This window comes from Dendropsophus ebraccatus, chromosome 9, assembly GCF_027789765.1.
Source record: "Dendropsophus ebraccatus isolate aDenEbr1 chromosome 9, aDenEbr1.pat, whole genome shotgun sequence".
Taxonomy (NCBI): domain Eukaryota; kingdom Metazoa; phylum Chordata; class Amphibia; order Anura; family Hylidae; genus Dendropsophus; species Dendropsophus ebraccatus.
In genome coordinates, this window is record NC_091462.1 from 11,410,241 (window position 1) to 11,425,025 (window position 14,785).

General features: G+C 49.8%; 1 protein-coding gene across 1 annotated transcript; it reads right to left on the reverse strand.

The window, feature by feature from the left end:
* Nucleotides 1-4,242: 4,242 nt before the first annotated feature.
* Nucleotides 4,243-14,741, reverse strand: CNPPD1 (cyclin Pas1/PHO80 domain containing 1). Its single transcript, XM_069982528.1, has 8 exons — nt 14,525-14,741; nt 11,672-11,774; nt 10,350-10,431; nt 9,391-9,511; nt 9,012-9,140; nt 7,319-7,380; nt 7,026-7,143; nt 4,243-6,941 (listed from the first exon to the last, which is right to left on the reverse strand). The coding sequence occupies exons 1-8, from the start codon at nt 14,618-14,620 to the stop codon at nt 6,270-6,272; spliced, it is 1,383 nt and encodes a 460-aa protein (XP_069838629.1). The 5' UTR covers nt 14,621-14,741; the 3' UTR covers nt 4,243-6,269.
* Between the last annotated feature and the right edge of the window lie 44 nt (nt 14,742-14,785).

Sequence of the window (14,785 nt, forward strand, 5' to 3'; positions counted from 1 at the left end):
CAGAGGACCTCCATTCTTATTGGTGGGGGCAGAGGATCTCTATTATTGGTGGGGGCAGAGGACCTCTATTCTTATTGGTGGGGGCAGAGGACCTCTATTCTTATTGGTGGAGGCAGAGGACCTCTATTCTTATTGGTGGAGGCAGAGGACCTCCATTCTTATTGGTGGGGGCAGAGGACCTCCATTCTTATTGGTGGGGGCAGAGGACCTCCATTCTTATTGGTGGGGGCAGAGGACCTCTATTCTTATTGGTGGAGGCAGAGGACCTCCATTCTTATTGGTGGGGCAGAGGACCTCCATTCTTATTGGTGGGGCAGAGGACCTCCATTCTTATTGGTGGGGCAGAGGACCTCCATTCTTATTGGTGGGGGCAGAGGACCTCTATTCTTATTGGTGGGGGCAGAGGACCTCTATTATTGGTGGAGGCAGAGGACCTCCATTCTTATTGGTGGGGCAGAGGACCTCCATTCTTATTGGTGGGGGCAGAGGACCTCCATTCGTATTGGTGGGGGCAGAGGACCTCTATTCTTATTGGTGGAGGCAGAGGACCTCCATTCTTATTGGTGGGGGCAGAGGACCTCTATTCTTATTGGTGGGGCAGAGGACCTCCATTCTTATTGGTGGGGCAGAGGACCTCCATTCTTATTGGTGGGGGCAGAGGACCTCTATTCTTATTGGTGGGGGCAGAGGACCTCTATTATTGGTGGAGGCAGAGGACCTCTATTATTGGTGGAGGCAGAGGACCTCCATTCTTATTGGTGGGGCAGAGGACCTCCATTCTTATTGGTGGGGGCAGAGGACCTCCATTCGTATTGGTGGGGGCAGAGGACCTCTATTCTTATTGGTGGAGGCAGAGGACCTCCATTCTTATTGGTGGGGGCAGAGGACCTCCATTCTTATTGGTGGGGGCAGAGGACCACCATTCGTATCGGTGGGGGCAGAGGACCTCCATTCTTATTGGTGGGGGCAGAGGACCACCATTCGTATCGGTGGGGGCAGAGGACCTCTATTCTTATTGGTGGGGGCAGAGGACCTCCATTCCTATTGGTGGAGGCAGAGGACCTCTATTCTTATTGGTGGAGGCAGAGGACCTCTATTCTTATTGGTGGGGGCAGAGGACCTCTATTCTTATTGGTGGGGGCAGAGGACCTCTATTCCTATTGGTGGAGGCAGAGGACCTCTATTCTTATTGGTGGGGGCAGGGGACCTCCATTGTAAACATTTCCATATTGCCATAGCCATACAGATAAGTGTACAGACACACAGAAACCTCCAAGGGGAAGGAGTTTTGGAGCCACAAGTGCTTGGGACCTGACCAGTGTCAGACGGCCGGGGGAGAGCACTGGGCTCCGCTATCTCTCAGCTCCATTAGTAATGAGTGGAGCTGCGGTGTGTATGTGTAATGTGCTGCTCCATTCATAGACCTGGCCCCCCTCCTCAGGATCAGCGGGGTCCCAGCACTCCAGACCTCCCACAATCTGACATCTATTCTATAACCAGTGGAGAAATGTAACTGGTAATATCCTCTACCCCAAGCCTGGAGGTCCCAGCCTAGAACCAGGCCGTCCTCTGACAGAGAGAAGTAGCAGGCTCCGCCATATGTAAGCTTCTCCGGCCTGCACCCAACATCCAGCAGGAGGGATGAGCCCAGCACATCAGTGGGAAGGAACAATTCTCTTATATTAACTGACAAATCCATCTACGAAGCCAGACTGTCCTGCCGACCTCCAACGCGTTTCCGTCCTCTAAGGCGATCCCCAGCTCCTGAAGTGCTGAGGGCTGTAATGCCTCCTCGCTCCCCCTGCATCCCTGTCTCTGCTTGATTGACAGCTGGAGGTCGAGCCCTGTGTGCATATCTAAAGCCCCTATTACACGGAGCGACCAGAGGAGCAAATCAGTGCCGACCTCTCAGGTCACTGCTTGCTGCCGGCGCTATTACACGTGCTGCGGTAGGGGGTGCCTGGGTGGACTGGGTTTTATGATAAAGCTTTTGTGGCTTGTGCATTTTAGTAGTTATATTCCTGTATATAGAAGCAGTATTATAGTAGTTATGCGTGTAGGTAGAAATAAAGTCCAGCACTCACCGGTATTGAGGTATGCAAGCTTGTGTCTTTATTCCATCTTGCGAAGTTGGCAGGGAGGGAGAGGGTGCACGGCGTGACTCAAATGGCGACGGCCGTTTCTGGCCTCTAGGGCCTTTCGTCTAGCCTAGAGTATGCGCCGTGTAACAGGAAGGGGGTGTGATATAGGTGAAAGTAACACACGTGATCAGTGACAGTATAAAATCAAATAAAGCAATAAAACATTACAGGAACACGGCCAAATCGTTTCTTTCATTGAGGCCGAGAGGACCCGTGGCTTCCAGACCTGCAATCCACAGCGACTCCCTTTTCAGGAGAGTCCGGTGCTGGTCTGTACTGCCACCTCCGGGGTTAACCCGTTCCAGACCTAAAAATTTCACGCACTTAGTATCGCCCCCATGCTCCTTTCGGATGTGTTCTATTAAACGCGGTACTCCCTTTCCTGTGTGAACGGAATACATATGTTCCTTGTATCGGTTCCATAGGGGGCGTTTTGTTTTGCCCACATAGAATCTTCTACATGGGCAAATCAGGGCATATACAGTGTACGTAGTTCTGCATGTAATGAAGTCTTTAATATAACAATCTCTACTACCTAAATGGATATAGGAGGTACACAGCATTTGTGAGCAATAATTACAGTGGCCGCATTTGCGGTTGCCCTCGGGGAGAGATGCATTAAACCAATTATAGTAGTTATATTCTTGTATATAGGGGCAGTATTATAGTAGTTATATTCCTGTATATAGGAGCAGTATTATAGTAGTTATATCCCTGTGTATAGGAGCAGTATTATAGTAGTTATATTCTTGTATATAGGGGCAGTATTATAGTAGTTATATTCTTGTATATAGGAGCAGTATTATAGTAGTTATATTCTTGTATATAGGGGGCAGTATTATAGTAGTTATATTCCTGTATATAGGAGCAGTATTATAGTAGTTATATTCTTGTATATAGGGGCAGTATTATAGTAGTTATATTCTTGTATATAGGAGCAGTATTATAGTAGTTATATCCCTGTATATAGGAGCAGTATTATAGTAGTTATATTCTTGTATATAGGGGCAGTATTATAGTAGTTATCCACAAACTGGAGAGAATGGAACGGCTGCACATCCCATCTATGGCTGATACTAATGCCGCCAGGCCTATATTAAAAATCAACACGAGTGTCTGTATATGAATTGATCAAGCCATATTGCCCCGTGTACCAACGTGCAGGTCTCCTGGTTCACACGGGTCCCTACGCTAACTCCACACCGTGACGGTCAGTGAGCGCCAACCCCGCAAAGCGTGCACGTGCAGGGAAGGGAGGCCATGGAACGGCCCTGCAACCCCAATGTCACAGGACCAGACCCAAAAAGCCCCACGAGAACCCGGCCAGCACCACCGGCGGGGAAGGCTGCCCCCAAACGACACAAGTATGGATATGGTATTACACTTACCATTGCTGCTGACACAGAATGGGGAAGACATAAGGTCCAGACATGTGAGCACAGGCATATCCTGCTAATTTTGGTCATGTGGGTCTTATAAAGGAGTGCGAGCTGTTCAGAGAGGGAGAACTGTAAAACACGAACTGGAGAGAATGGAACGGCTGCACATCCCATCTATGGCTGATACTAATGCCGCTAGGCCTATATTAAAAATCAACACCAGAGTGTCTGTATATGAATTGATCAAGCCATATTGCCCCGTGTACCACCGCGCAGGTCCTCTGGTCCACATGGGTCCCTACGCTAACTCCACACCGTGTCGGTCAGTGATATAATACACAAGGACCAGGATGCTTTGTGAACGTTCAGCTTTTATTGTGTCACATGGAAGTTGAGATTTTGTACAAAACAAGTGAAAAGGTTTTTACTATCAGAAATAAATTCCATCCGGGTGGTTAATAATGTGAACGTTTTATATCTCACCTCATGCAAATAACATATGGAAAGTAGTAAAATAAACAGATCAATCAGATGTAAAATATGTGATAATAGAAAATTAAAAGTGATCAGTGCAGCATATAACTAGTGATCTCCTGTAACTACAGCCACAGACGGAGGTCTCTTACCTAGGACACAGGTGTAACAGCCGGACTGATCATCCCACCAGAGTCTTGGATAGGAGCTCAGGACCACCCAATGGGCTCCTCAACAAGAAAGTTTGGATTGGCCGGTCTGGACCTTGCTACTCTCCAGGCTTCCATCTGGGACAACCGCAGGCTTTAATAGGTTAATATAAGCGCAGCTTTTTAAGGTGATCTTACCAAATGTGACCAGACAGGCCGGTGCAGATGGTTGTGCAAAATAAGTGCAGGGCAAAGAGCATAAGATGCAAGTTTACCAAGATGCAATATTCCACCCCACCCTGTGTTATATTTATTCCAGCTTAGTTTTATTATACCAGACCGCTCACTAGCGCCACCTTTAAACTCTTATAGTAGCTTATACAATTAGTCTACAGAAACATCTAGAGGCATTCACACATCCCGTGCATGGAATAGGTGCTGCGGACCAGAATCACAGAACTCTTGTCATTATGATGCTGGGAGCTCCAAAATAGTTTAAAAGTTTGCGCTACTGTTGTGACACAGCCTGTCAGTACAGTAGCGAGAATATGGAAACCAATTCAGAGCTAGTAGACCTAACTACGTCATTTAAATTCTGTACAAGAGGTTGGAATATAGAGGTACAATATATGGGCCCTTTAGGAAAAATGACTCCATCTGCATTTCATCCCTTTGTTTTCTGTCAGACACCCTGAGATGCAGCATGGTCAAGGATGACTGTAATACCACATGCAGCAACTTTCCCTTCCTATTACGCGACCCCCTCCAGCCTTCACCTGCTCTGATAAGCTGTGGACTTACTGCGGCCTTCCTGGTACTGAACCGGTGCTTATCCAGCACATCTTTACAGCCAAGGTTGTCAAAGATTCATTAAGATCTCTGCTTGCTGCCAAACCTTATAATAGTATCCGGTCTATGAACTAGAAGAGTGAACAGCTACAAGGTGTAAGTGAAATGCAGACCGTGTACGGATAGAATGGTAACAAGCGCTCAGCTGTGAGAAGTTTTTCATCTTTTTCAGGAGTGTTCCCATTTACCACCATCCTGTGGATAGCGGATAAGCTGTAATTATGGGACAACTATGATGATATTTAGAACAAATCCATCCTGTTAAAGCTGGGAAAGGGAACCTTCGGCCCTCCAGATGTTGTAAAGACTACAATTCCCATCATGCCTGACAGCCAAAGCATTAGCTGTACAGGCATGATGGAAATTGCAGTTTTGCAACACCTGGATGGCTGAAGGTTCCCCATCCCTGTGTAAAGGATCTAGGGTTACAAAAAGCAGAGCTACTTTCTTGCAAAATGAGCACCACCCCTGTCCTCAGGTTGTTTGTCATACTACAATTCAGCTCTATTAACTTCTATGCAATTGAGCTTCAGAACCAACACCCAAACAGAGAACTGTTTCTGGAAGAAATTGGACATTTTTTTTAGCCTACAACAACATAACTAGATATTTTTCCAAAACTGGTGCACCCAGCGTCAAAGTTTAACTACTGTAAGTCGTAACGTTTTGCAAACTTCTAATATACTTGTGTGTTCACTGCTTGCTGTCAGGGAATAGGGACAGTCATGGTTACATCCTACTGGTTACTTCTGTAACAATCCCTCAGCTATGCACTAGTATCAGGTCTGGACAGGTTTTCAACCTCTGGATGTAAACAGGAAAGGTTCCCATACATTGACAGCAAGCAGAGATTTTGAAAAAGGTGCCACATTGTAACATATAGTATAATAGAACGGTAAAGAACATCATATACAATGACTGCCTATGAAGGGAAAGTGCTGCCTGAGTGATTAGCTCTCCCTAGGCAAGATTTAGCAACCTGCGGCTCTCCAGCTGCCGCACACCTACTACTCTCTTCAGGCCGTGACAGCCAGCATGCTGGGAGTTGCAGTTTGTCAACAGCAGGAGAGCCGCAGGTTAGGGGACACTGCCTTAGACTATGCCCTATGTGGTTATGTCCAGTGAAGCAGAACCTAATGGAGACCTAACTGAACCCTTAATTTCTGCTAAAATTATTCTACAAGAAGCGCCACATAAACACAGGTCAGCCGGGTCGTGGTAAAATAAAAGCTATTGCAACTCATAGTATATAGTATATTCCATCCAGAAAGGAAGTCCTAGATGTAGAGCACAGGCCGGACTAGTGGGGGGATGAGCCGCTGTAACTTTGCATAACCTGGTACAATAAGGGTTTTTAACCTGTCAAAGCTGCTGCCGCCACAAAACTGGCTCTTAATGGACAAGTCCGATGCTGTGGGGCCGTCTGGAGAGAGGACGCAGGAGTCAGGGCAGCGGGAGTGGAGCAGCGTGTCATGGAAGCCATAGTGGTGGAGTCCGAGAAAGGCACATACGACTGGTTGGTTGTCACCGCAGCGGGTGGCGTTCTTCTGAAGGCAGGTCTTAGGCCAGGTAGACAATTTTGGTTTTGAGCAATGGGGACAGTATTGATCAGGGGATTGCGGCGCTTCACTCGCAGCCCCCCCTGGATCGCTGTAAGTAAGTGCAGTCAGCACCGAGCCCCATAGATACAACGCGGTAGCTGTGACGCTTGAGCGCTTCTCCGAACACTCCTCATCCCGGAAGCATGAAGGAACGCTCAGATCAGCGCTGGCGATCTCCTCTGGTGGAACTGGAACAAACAAAGGCACAGAGACATCTGACGGTGGCTCCATGACGGAGGGGAGAAGCGCTGTGCCATTCATCTCACTGGACGCCTTGTGTAGTACGGCGACGGAGGCAAAGAAGGTGGCAACTCCAGTCAGGTAGACCAGACTCAGGAGACAGGCCAGCTGCAGAAGAGACCACAGGATGAGCACATGAACCAGATACAACATAGCACCCCAACAGAGATCAGGGGGAGAAGCTTTCCTCACCTTGGTTACTTGCTGGCAGAAGTCACTGAAGGCTTTCTGCCATAGCTCCTGCTCCAGCAGCACCGTCAGGTCCGTGTAGGTGAACCAGCCGCGCCTCATACCCTGCTGCTCCGCCACCCTGCAAGGAGGAGAGAAATGGTTTAACCCAAAAATACACAACCTGTACAGTCCAGAGAATAAGCAGCTGATTGGCCAGAGCCATATATATAATTTATTTTTATATATTTTTTAAACATAACAGACTCATTATTAGGTTTCATCATACGTAGTCCACAGCTATCATCCTGACTCACCGGCCCTCCAACCACTGCAGCACCTCAAAGAACTCCTTGGGATGAGTGTACAGACTCCAGTCCTGAGGGAAGAAAAAATGAAAGTTGGTAATAGTGGAAAATGTGATCATGTGACCTGAATCAGCCAATGACTGACAAGGACTAGTTGGGTGATAATCTCTGTATTGCTTTAATTAAAAACCTTATAAATATGTGGGAGAAACACTTATTAGGTCCCCTTAAAGGGGCGTTCTAGACTGTGCTGTGCCAAAATAGAACAAACAAATCTGATCTCCTATGGAGCAGGCTGGCTGAGCCAATCAGAGGCTGTGATGGGACACCATGTCCTGCACTGGTGTAATGGAAGGAGCTGTAAGGAGTTCAGGGCCAGGTAAGTATGTTTTTTCCCTCTGCTGCAGCAGCAGACCTTTAACCCCTAGACGACCCAGGACGTAGAGTTACGTCATGGAAGTCTGTCACCAGACGACCCTGGACGTAACTCTACGTCCTGGGTGTTTCTCCGGCTATGAAGCGCGCTCCGGAGCGCGTGTCATTAACCCCTTAAACGCCACGGCATTTAAGTGTAAGTGACAAGGGGAGTTCCCTGTCACTTACCGATCGGGACCCCCGCAGTGTGACTGCGGGGGTCCCGATTGTTAAAACGGACCGCCGGAGGTCTCTCACCTTCCTCCGTGCGGTCCAATCGGCGATCTGCTGCACTAAGCCTGCACAGGCAGGCTCAATGAGCAGATCGCCGATAACACTGATCAATGCTATGCCTATGGCATAGCAATCATCAGTGTAGAAATTCAAGTAGTGAATGTAAAAGTCCCCCAAAGGGACTTCAAATGTGTAAAAAAAAAAAAAAAAGTAAAAACACCAATACACTACCCGAAAGCCCCTCCCCCAATAAAAGTTGAAATCACCCCCCTTTCCCATTATATAAATAAAACATATAAAAACAAATAAATAAACATATAATATACTGTAGCGAGCGTAATTGTCCAATCTATTAAAGTATAACAAGTGTCATTGAGAATGGTGAATGGCGTAGACGAAAAGAGGGAAAAAAGTGCGCGGATTACCGATTTTATGTTACATTATATATATAAAAAAATTCATAAAAAGTGATCAAAACGTCCGATCTTCACAAATATGGTATTAATAAAAACTAGAGATCATGGTGGAAAAAATGACACCCCATACAGCCCCGTAGGTGAAAAAATAAAACCGTTATAAGCGCCACAATAGGGCCAAAAAAAAAAAATATATAACATTAGAGAATCTGTGTAACCTGCATATGGTTGTGTTCAGACTGACCTATAGAATAATAGTATCATGTCGCTATTACCATATAGTGCATTACGTAGACACAGGAACCCCCCAAACATTACCATATTGCATTCTTTTTTACGATTTCACCTATTTATATCTTCATAAATAATATATTTGGAATTCCATCATACATGTTATGGTAAAATAAAAGACGCCATTACAAAGTACAACTGTTCCTGTAAAAAACAAGCACTTACATGGCTTGTAGATACAAAACTGAAAGTGCTGGAGCTCTTAGAAGGGGAGGAGGGAAAAACGAAAGCGCAATGATCAAAATTTGCGCGGTCCACTGGGTCATTTTGGGCCTGGTCCTCAAAGGGTTAAAGTATGATGCCATGTGCTTTCTCTATTACTAACAAAAAAAAAAAAAAAAACTTACGATCGCCCGGAGGAAATTCATCTCCAAGGTATTGACGGTCTGGACGTCCAGTCTTCCGGCCGCTCCCCACTCATCATTGAACACTTCCTCCTCCTCACCTTCATCGTACAGATACTTACTCGCTACCATCTATAGTGTAAAATATATATATTATTTATATGTATGTGTAATGTTTCATTCAGGGTAAATGACATAGCGACTCTCTGCCACCAGCTAGGTCTATTAATAAGGTTTATTGTCCTCTAGCAGGAGGCTGTATCACAGATGTGTCATACACGTCACATGTCACCTTCCCCTGGGGACGGCAGATCAGCAGACTGGTAAAGCAGGTAGAGGAGCTGCTCAGTCCTGTGACTCGGCTGCGTCATCCGCCACTCACCATGGATATGAGGAACAGGTCGGATGATGAGATCTGCTGCAGGTACTCAGGGTTCCGGTGTCGCAGTCTCTCTATGTAGACCAGGGCCAGCATCATGGAGCAGGGAGAGATGCACGCCTCCCTAATGAAAGAGACGGGTCAGTCAGCATCGCCAGGGAGCGGTACAATGTCACATGATACAGTCACCAATATATAATGTACTAATCATATTACATAAGAGGTGCTGGATCCATTAGGAGATGATCACTGATCTACACTCTATTCCTAAGCATGGCCGTATTCACATCAACTACTATTCCCTCATGTCTATGAGCAATGGGCAAAGACCCCGGCAAGCTGCACTTGTATCTTCCCGTAAGATGCTGTTCTACTGACTAATAGGACCATTGCTGCTACAGAGGAGAGGGATCCCCCGCCAATATCCAGGAGGAGAGGAGGGATCCCCCGCCAATATACAGGAGGAGTAAAAAAATAAAAAAGTAAAATAAATAAAAAACAAAAAATAAAAATAAAACACAGCGCCACCCCTGTCCTCAGGTTGAGTGTGGTATTACAACAGTCTGGACTCCCCGATACACAGTGTCATGATGAGTAGCTCATAAGTGATGTTACACATTCTTCAAAATATGCAAATAAGCGCTGATGTCATGATGACCTGCAGTGGCTGACATCACTCAGTTCTCCGGTACAGGAATGCAGGAAGTGATTGGACGTTATGTAACCTGCAGCTCTGACTAAACACTCAGAACATTGCTGCCGGTGGTAGTTTTCTAGTTTCCTCCTCCATAACTGAGTGGCGTCCTGTGACATACCGTACCGGCACATAAATTCTTCATCAATCATGTATGTTTGGAGCACAAGGAATGCTGGGAGTTGTAGTATCACTACAAGTTCTTCTCCGCTATACAGACATGTGCCATGTCGCTAGCCGCAGGGTACAGGTATGGTCCCGCACTCACCTGGATACATGAGCTGCATACTTCTTCTGCAGCCGGCGGATAGGGCTGGGCGCGGCTTTCTGCAGCAATTCCACAGCGATGTCTGAAAGAGAGAACACAGACTGCTGGGACCTAGCACCATAGATTCAATGGGACAGATGAGTATGGACAGTGGTCCTGCTGACACCCTGCCCACACTCCATTACCAGGGGCACCTATCTGCAGTCACTGGTCACAAGGTCACCACCAAGAGTCACTGCAGAGAACTGTGACTGGTAAGAAGGGAGATAACATGAAGAAACGTCCATGCATTCCTGGGGTCACGGACATTAAAGGGATTGTTCAACAAAATTTTATTTTTTTCAAATTAACTGGTGCCAGAAAGTGCCAGAGATTAGTAATTTACTTCTATTAAATAATCTCCAGTCTGCCATTATTTATCAGCTGCTGTATGTCCCGCAGGAAGTGGTGTATTCTCTCCAGTCTGACACAGTGCTCTCTGCTGCCACCTCTGTCCATGTCAGGAACTGTCCAGAGCAGGAGAGGTTTTCTATGGGGATTTGCTGCTGCTCTGGACAGTTCCTGACATGGACAGAGGTGGCAGCATAGAGCACGGTGTCAGACTGGAAAGAATACACCACTTCCTGCAGGACATACAGCAGCTGATAAATACTGGAAGACTGGATATTTTTGAATAGAAGTAAATCACAAATCTATTTAGCTTCCTGAAACCAGTTCATTGGAGAGAAAGATATTTTCCATGGAGTACCCCTTAAAGAGGACCTGTCACCCCCTGTGCCTGGGTGACAGGCTCCCGATCCCCCGCTGGAGCACCCTATTACTCACCTGATCCCGCCGGGTCCCGCTTCTGGAGGTGGTCAAGTGACTGAGATATGAGCGCCCGAAGCCCAGCGCTTGCGCTCCACAGATGAGTCCAACGCTCATAGAGAATGACAGGCGAGTCCGACGCTCCGTCATTCTCTATGTGCGTTGGACTCATCTGAGGGGCGCACGTGCTGGGCTTCGGGCGCTCATATCTCAGTCACCCGACCACCTCCAGAAGTGGGAACCGGCGGGATCAGGTGAGTATAGGGTGCTTCAGCGGGGGGTCGGGAGCCTGTCACCCCGGCACGGGGGGGGTGACAGGTTCCCTTTAAGGGTGGGGATAATTTTACAGTTTTTTTTTCCTTTTTACTGCTGCCAAAACATCTAAAAAAAAAAAAGTCTTTGTGCAAACAGCTATGTGTCTCCATGGTAACAGACTACAAACCAACCCTGAGTAGTCTGACTGCAGTCACCATGCAGACACACAGCATTACACAGGACACTGAGGCTGCACTCACCGGCCACAGGACTGGACAGGTTCTCCATGGGGCAATCCGCCTCCCAGCCGTAATACAGACGCTTCCGCACCCGCTCGCTCAGCTGGGGGTGTCCGGGTAAGAACTGGAGAAGAAAAGCACAATGATTCTCAATAAGGGTCCTATTCCACAGGCCGATAGGGGCCCGATCGACAGTGTAAACGAGCGCCGATCTGCTAGATCTTGGGCCGATAATCATTTAGCGAGGGCTGCAGGGATACAGTTACCGATGTCCCTGCAGCCCTTGTTTAATCACTATACATTACCTACACATGCTGCAGGTCTTGTGCGCCTCTTTCTCCTGGTCCTGCATGCAGCAGCAGCTTCGGAGCGGCCTGTCTGAACTGACAGATCGCTCAGCCAATCACTGGCCACGTCAGTCCTTGCCAGTGATTGGCTGAGCAGTCTGTCAGCTCAGACAAGCCGCTCCGAAGCTGCTGCTGCCCGCAGGACCGGGAGAGGGAGCGCAGGAGAAGACCTGCAGCCTGGATGGGTAAAGTATGCTGTTTTTAAATCGTTGGTCGCCGAGCGCGCATCGATATTCCACGTAGCGATGCCCGGGTGGCGACCGATGATATTAGGTTTGAACCTAAATGAACGATCAGCCGATAACACGATCATCGGCTGATCGTTCTCTCTATTCCGCGGAGCGATAATCAGCCGAATCGGCCGCTTATCGCTCCGTGGGATAGGCCCCTCAGTCACTGACAATGCCAGCGATCCCCAGATACTGGGGTTTTCACATCTTTCCCACAACCCTGACGGGCAGATGTTACATCACAACCTTCCAGCTCTTCTATCACTACAGAACAATGTGATGACCACTGAGGCAGCGTCCATAGTGGATGTCACCCAGCTTTCCCAGGGCTCTAAAGGGCAGAACATCCCCTCCAGCTCCTCTACAGCTAGTCCTGAAGCTACACTAGTTGTCACTCAGCTTTCCCAAAGGTCCTGAAAAGCCGCTCCACCTAGTACAAAAAAACTCCCCAGCTTCTCTACTGCGGTAAAACAAAAAATGTCCTCATCACAAGACGCCATGACTGTTAAGGCAGCAGCCATGTTGGATGTCACTTGGCTTCCCCACAGCCCTGAGCGGCCATACTGGAGGTCACCCAGCTCCCCCACAGCCCTGAGCGGCCATACTGGAGGTCACCCAGCTCCCCCACAGCTCTGAGCGGCCATACTGAAGGTCATCCAGCTTTCCCACAGCCCTGAGCGGCCATACTGAAGGTCATCCAGCTTTCCCACAGCCCTGAGCGGCCATACTGAAGGTCATCCAGCTTTCCCACAGCCCTAAGCGGCCATACTGAAGGTCACCCAGCTCCCCCACAGCCCTGAGCGGCCATACTGGAGGTCATCCAGCTCCCCCACAGCCCTGAGGGGCCATACTGAAGGTCACCCAGCTTTCCCACAGCCCTGAGCGGCCATACTGGAGGTCATCCAGCTCCCCCACAGCCCTGAGCGGCCATACTGGAGGTCATCCAGCTCCCCCACAGCCCTGAGCGGCCATACTGGAGGTCACCCAGCTTTCCCACAGCCCTGAGCGGCCATACTGGAGGTCATCCAGCTTTCCCACAGCCCTGAGTGGCCATACTGGAGGTCATCCAGCTCCCCCACAGGCCTGAGCGGCCATACTGGAGGTCACCCAGCTTTCCCACAGCCCTGAGCGGCCATACTGGAGGTCATCCAGCTCCCCCACAGCCCTGAGCGGCCATACTGGAGGTCACCCAGCTAGCCCACAGCCCTGAGCGGCCATACTGGAGGTAATCCAGCTCCCCCACAGCCCTGAGCGGCCATACTGGAGGTCATCCAGCTCCCCCACAGCCCTGGGAGGCCATACTGGAGGTCACCCAGCTTTCCCACAGCCCTGAGCGGCCATACTGGAGGTCATCCAGCTCCCCCACAGCCCTGAGCGGCCATACTGGAGGTCACCCAGCTTTCCCACAGCCCTGAGCGGCCATACTGGAGGTCACCCAGCTTCCCCACAGCCCTGAGCGGCCATACTGGAGGTCATCCAGCTCCCCCACAGCCCTGAGCGGCCATACTGTAGGTCACCCAGCTTTCCCACAGCCCTGAGCGGCCATACTGGAGGTCATCCAGCTTTCCCACAGCCCTGAGCGGCCATACTGGAGGTCATCCAGCTCCCCCACAGGCCTGAGCGGCCATACTGGAGGTCACCCAGCTTTCCCACAGCCCTGAGCGGCCATACTGGAGGTCATCCAGCTCCCCCACAGCCCTGAGCGGCCATACTGGAGGTCACCCAGCTTTCCCACAGCCCTGAGCGGCCATACTGGAGGTAATCCAGCTCCCCCACAGCCCTGAGCGGCCATACTGGAGGTCATCCAGCTCCCCCACAGCCCTGGGAGGCCATACTGGAGGTCATCCAGCTTTCCCACAGCCCTGAGCGGCCATACTGGAGGTAATCCAGCTCCCCCACAGCCCTGAGCGGCCATACGGCCATACTGGAGGTCATCCAGCTCCCCCACAGCCCTGGGAGGCCATACTGGAGGTCACCCAGCTTTCCCACAGCCCTGAGCGGCCATACTGGAGGTCATCCAGCTCCCCCACAGCCCTGAGCGGCCATACTGGAGGTCACCCAGCTTTCCCACAGCCCTGAGCGGCCATACTGGAGGTCATCCAGCTCCCCCACAGCCCTGAGCGGCCATACTGGAGGTCACCCAGCTTTCCCACAGCCCTGAGCGGCACCCTCCTCCATCACTGCGCAGAGCTCCCAGGATAGAGGACACCTGACAGCCATCACCCAGCTTTCCCCAGAAAGAGACACAACTTTATTAGCACTGACATTACACAAGGCTGACAGGGCCGCGGACTCACCGGGAACTCCATGAAGTCTCGTGTCGGCAGCTGGAAGCGTCCGCTCTCCTCCCGGTGGGGATGGCCCCACATTCGGCCGGACATTCTGCGCTCCATGCCGGGGCTGACGCTCTGTACGGGCCGCTCCGCAGCTCTATGATCCGACTACGGTGTAGGCCGCTCCTGCTGCCGCGCTTCCGGGACCCGAGGAAGGGGAGAGGACGGGGCGGAGTCTGAGCGATGACGTCAGGCGGTTACAGGACGGGAGTGTGAGCCGCGCCC

Coding starts and splice junctions, on each gene's coding strand:
- CNPPD1 (XM_069982528.1), bottom strand. CDS start 14,620: ATGGAGCGCAGAATGTCCGGCCGAATGTGGGGCCATCCCCACCGGGAG. Junction 10,432..11,671: donor CCTGTCCAGTCCTGTGGCCG/GTGAGTGCAGCC, acceptor TCTCTCTTTCAG/ACATCGCTGTGGAATTGCTG. Junction 6,942..7,025: donor TCTGCCAGCAAGTAACCAAG/GTGAGGAAAGCT, acceptor TCTCTTCTGCAG/CTGGCCTGTCTCCTGAGTCT.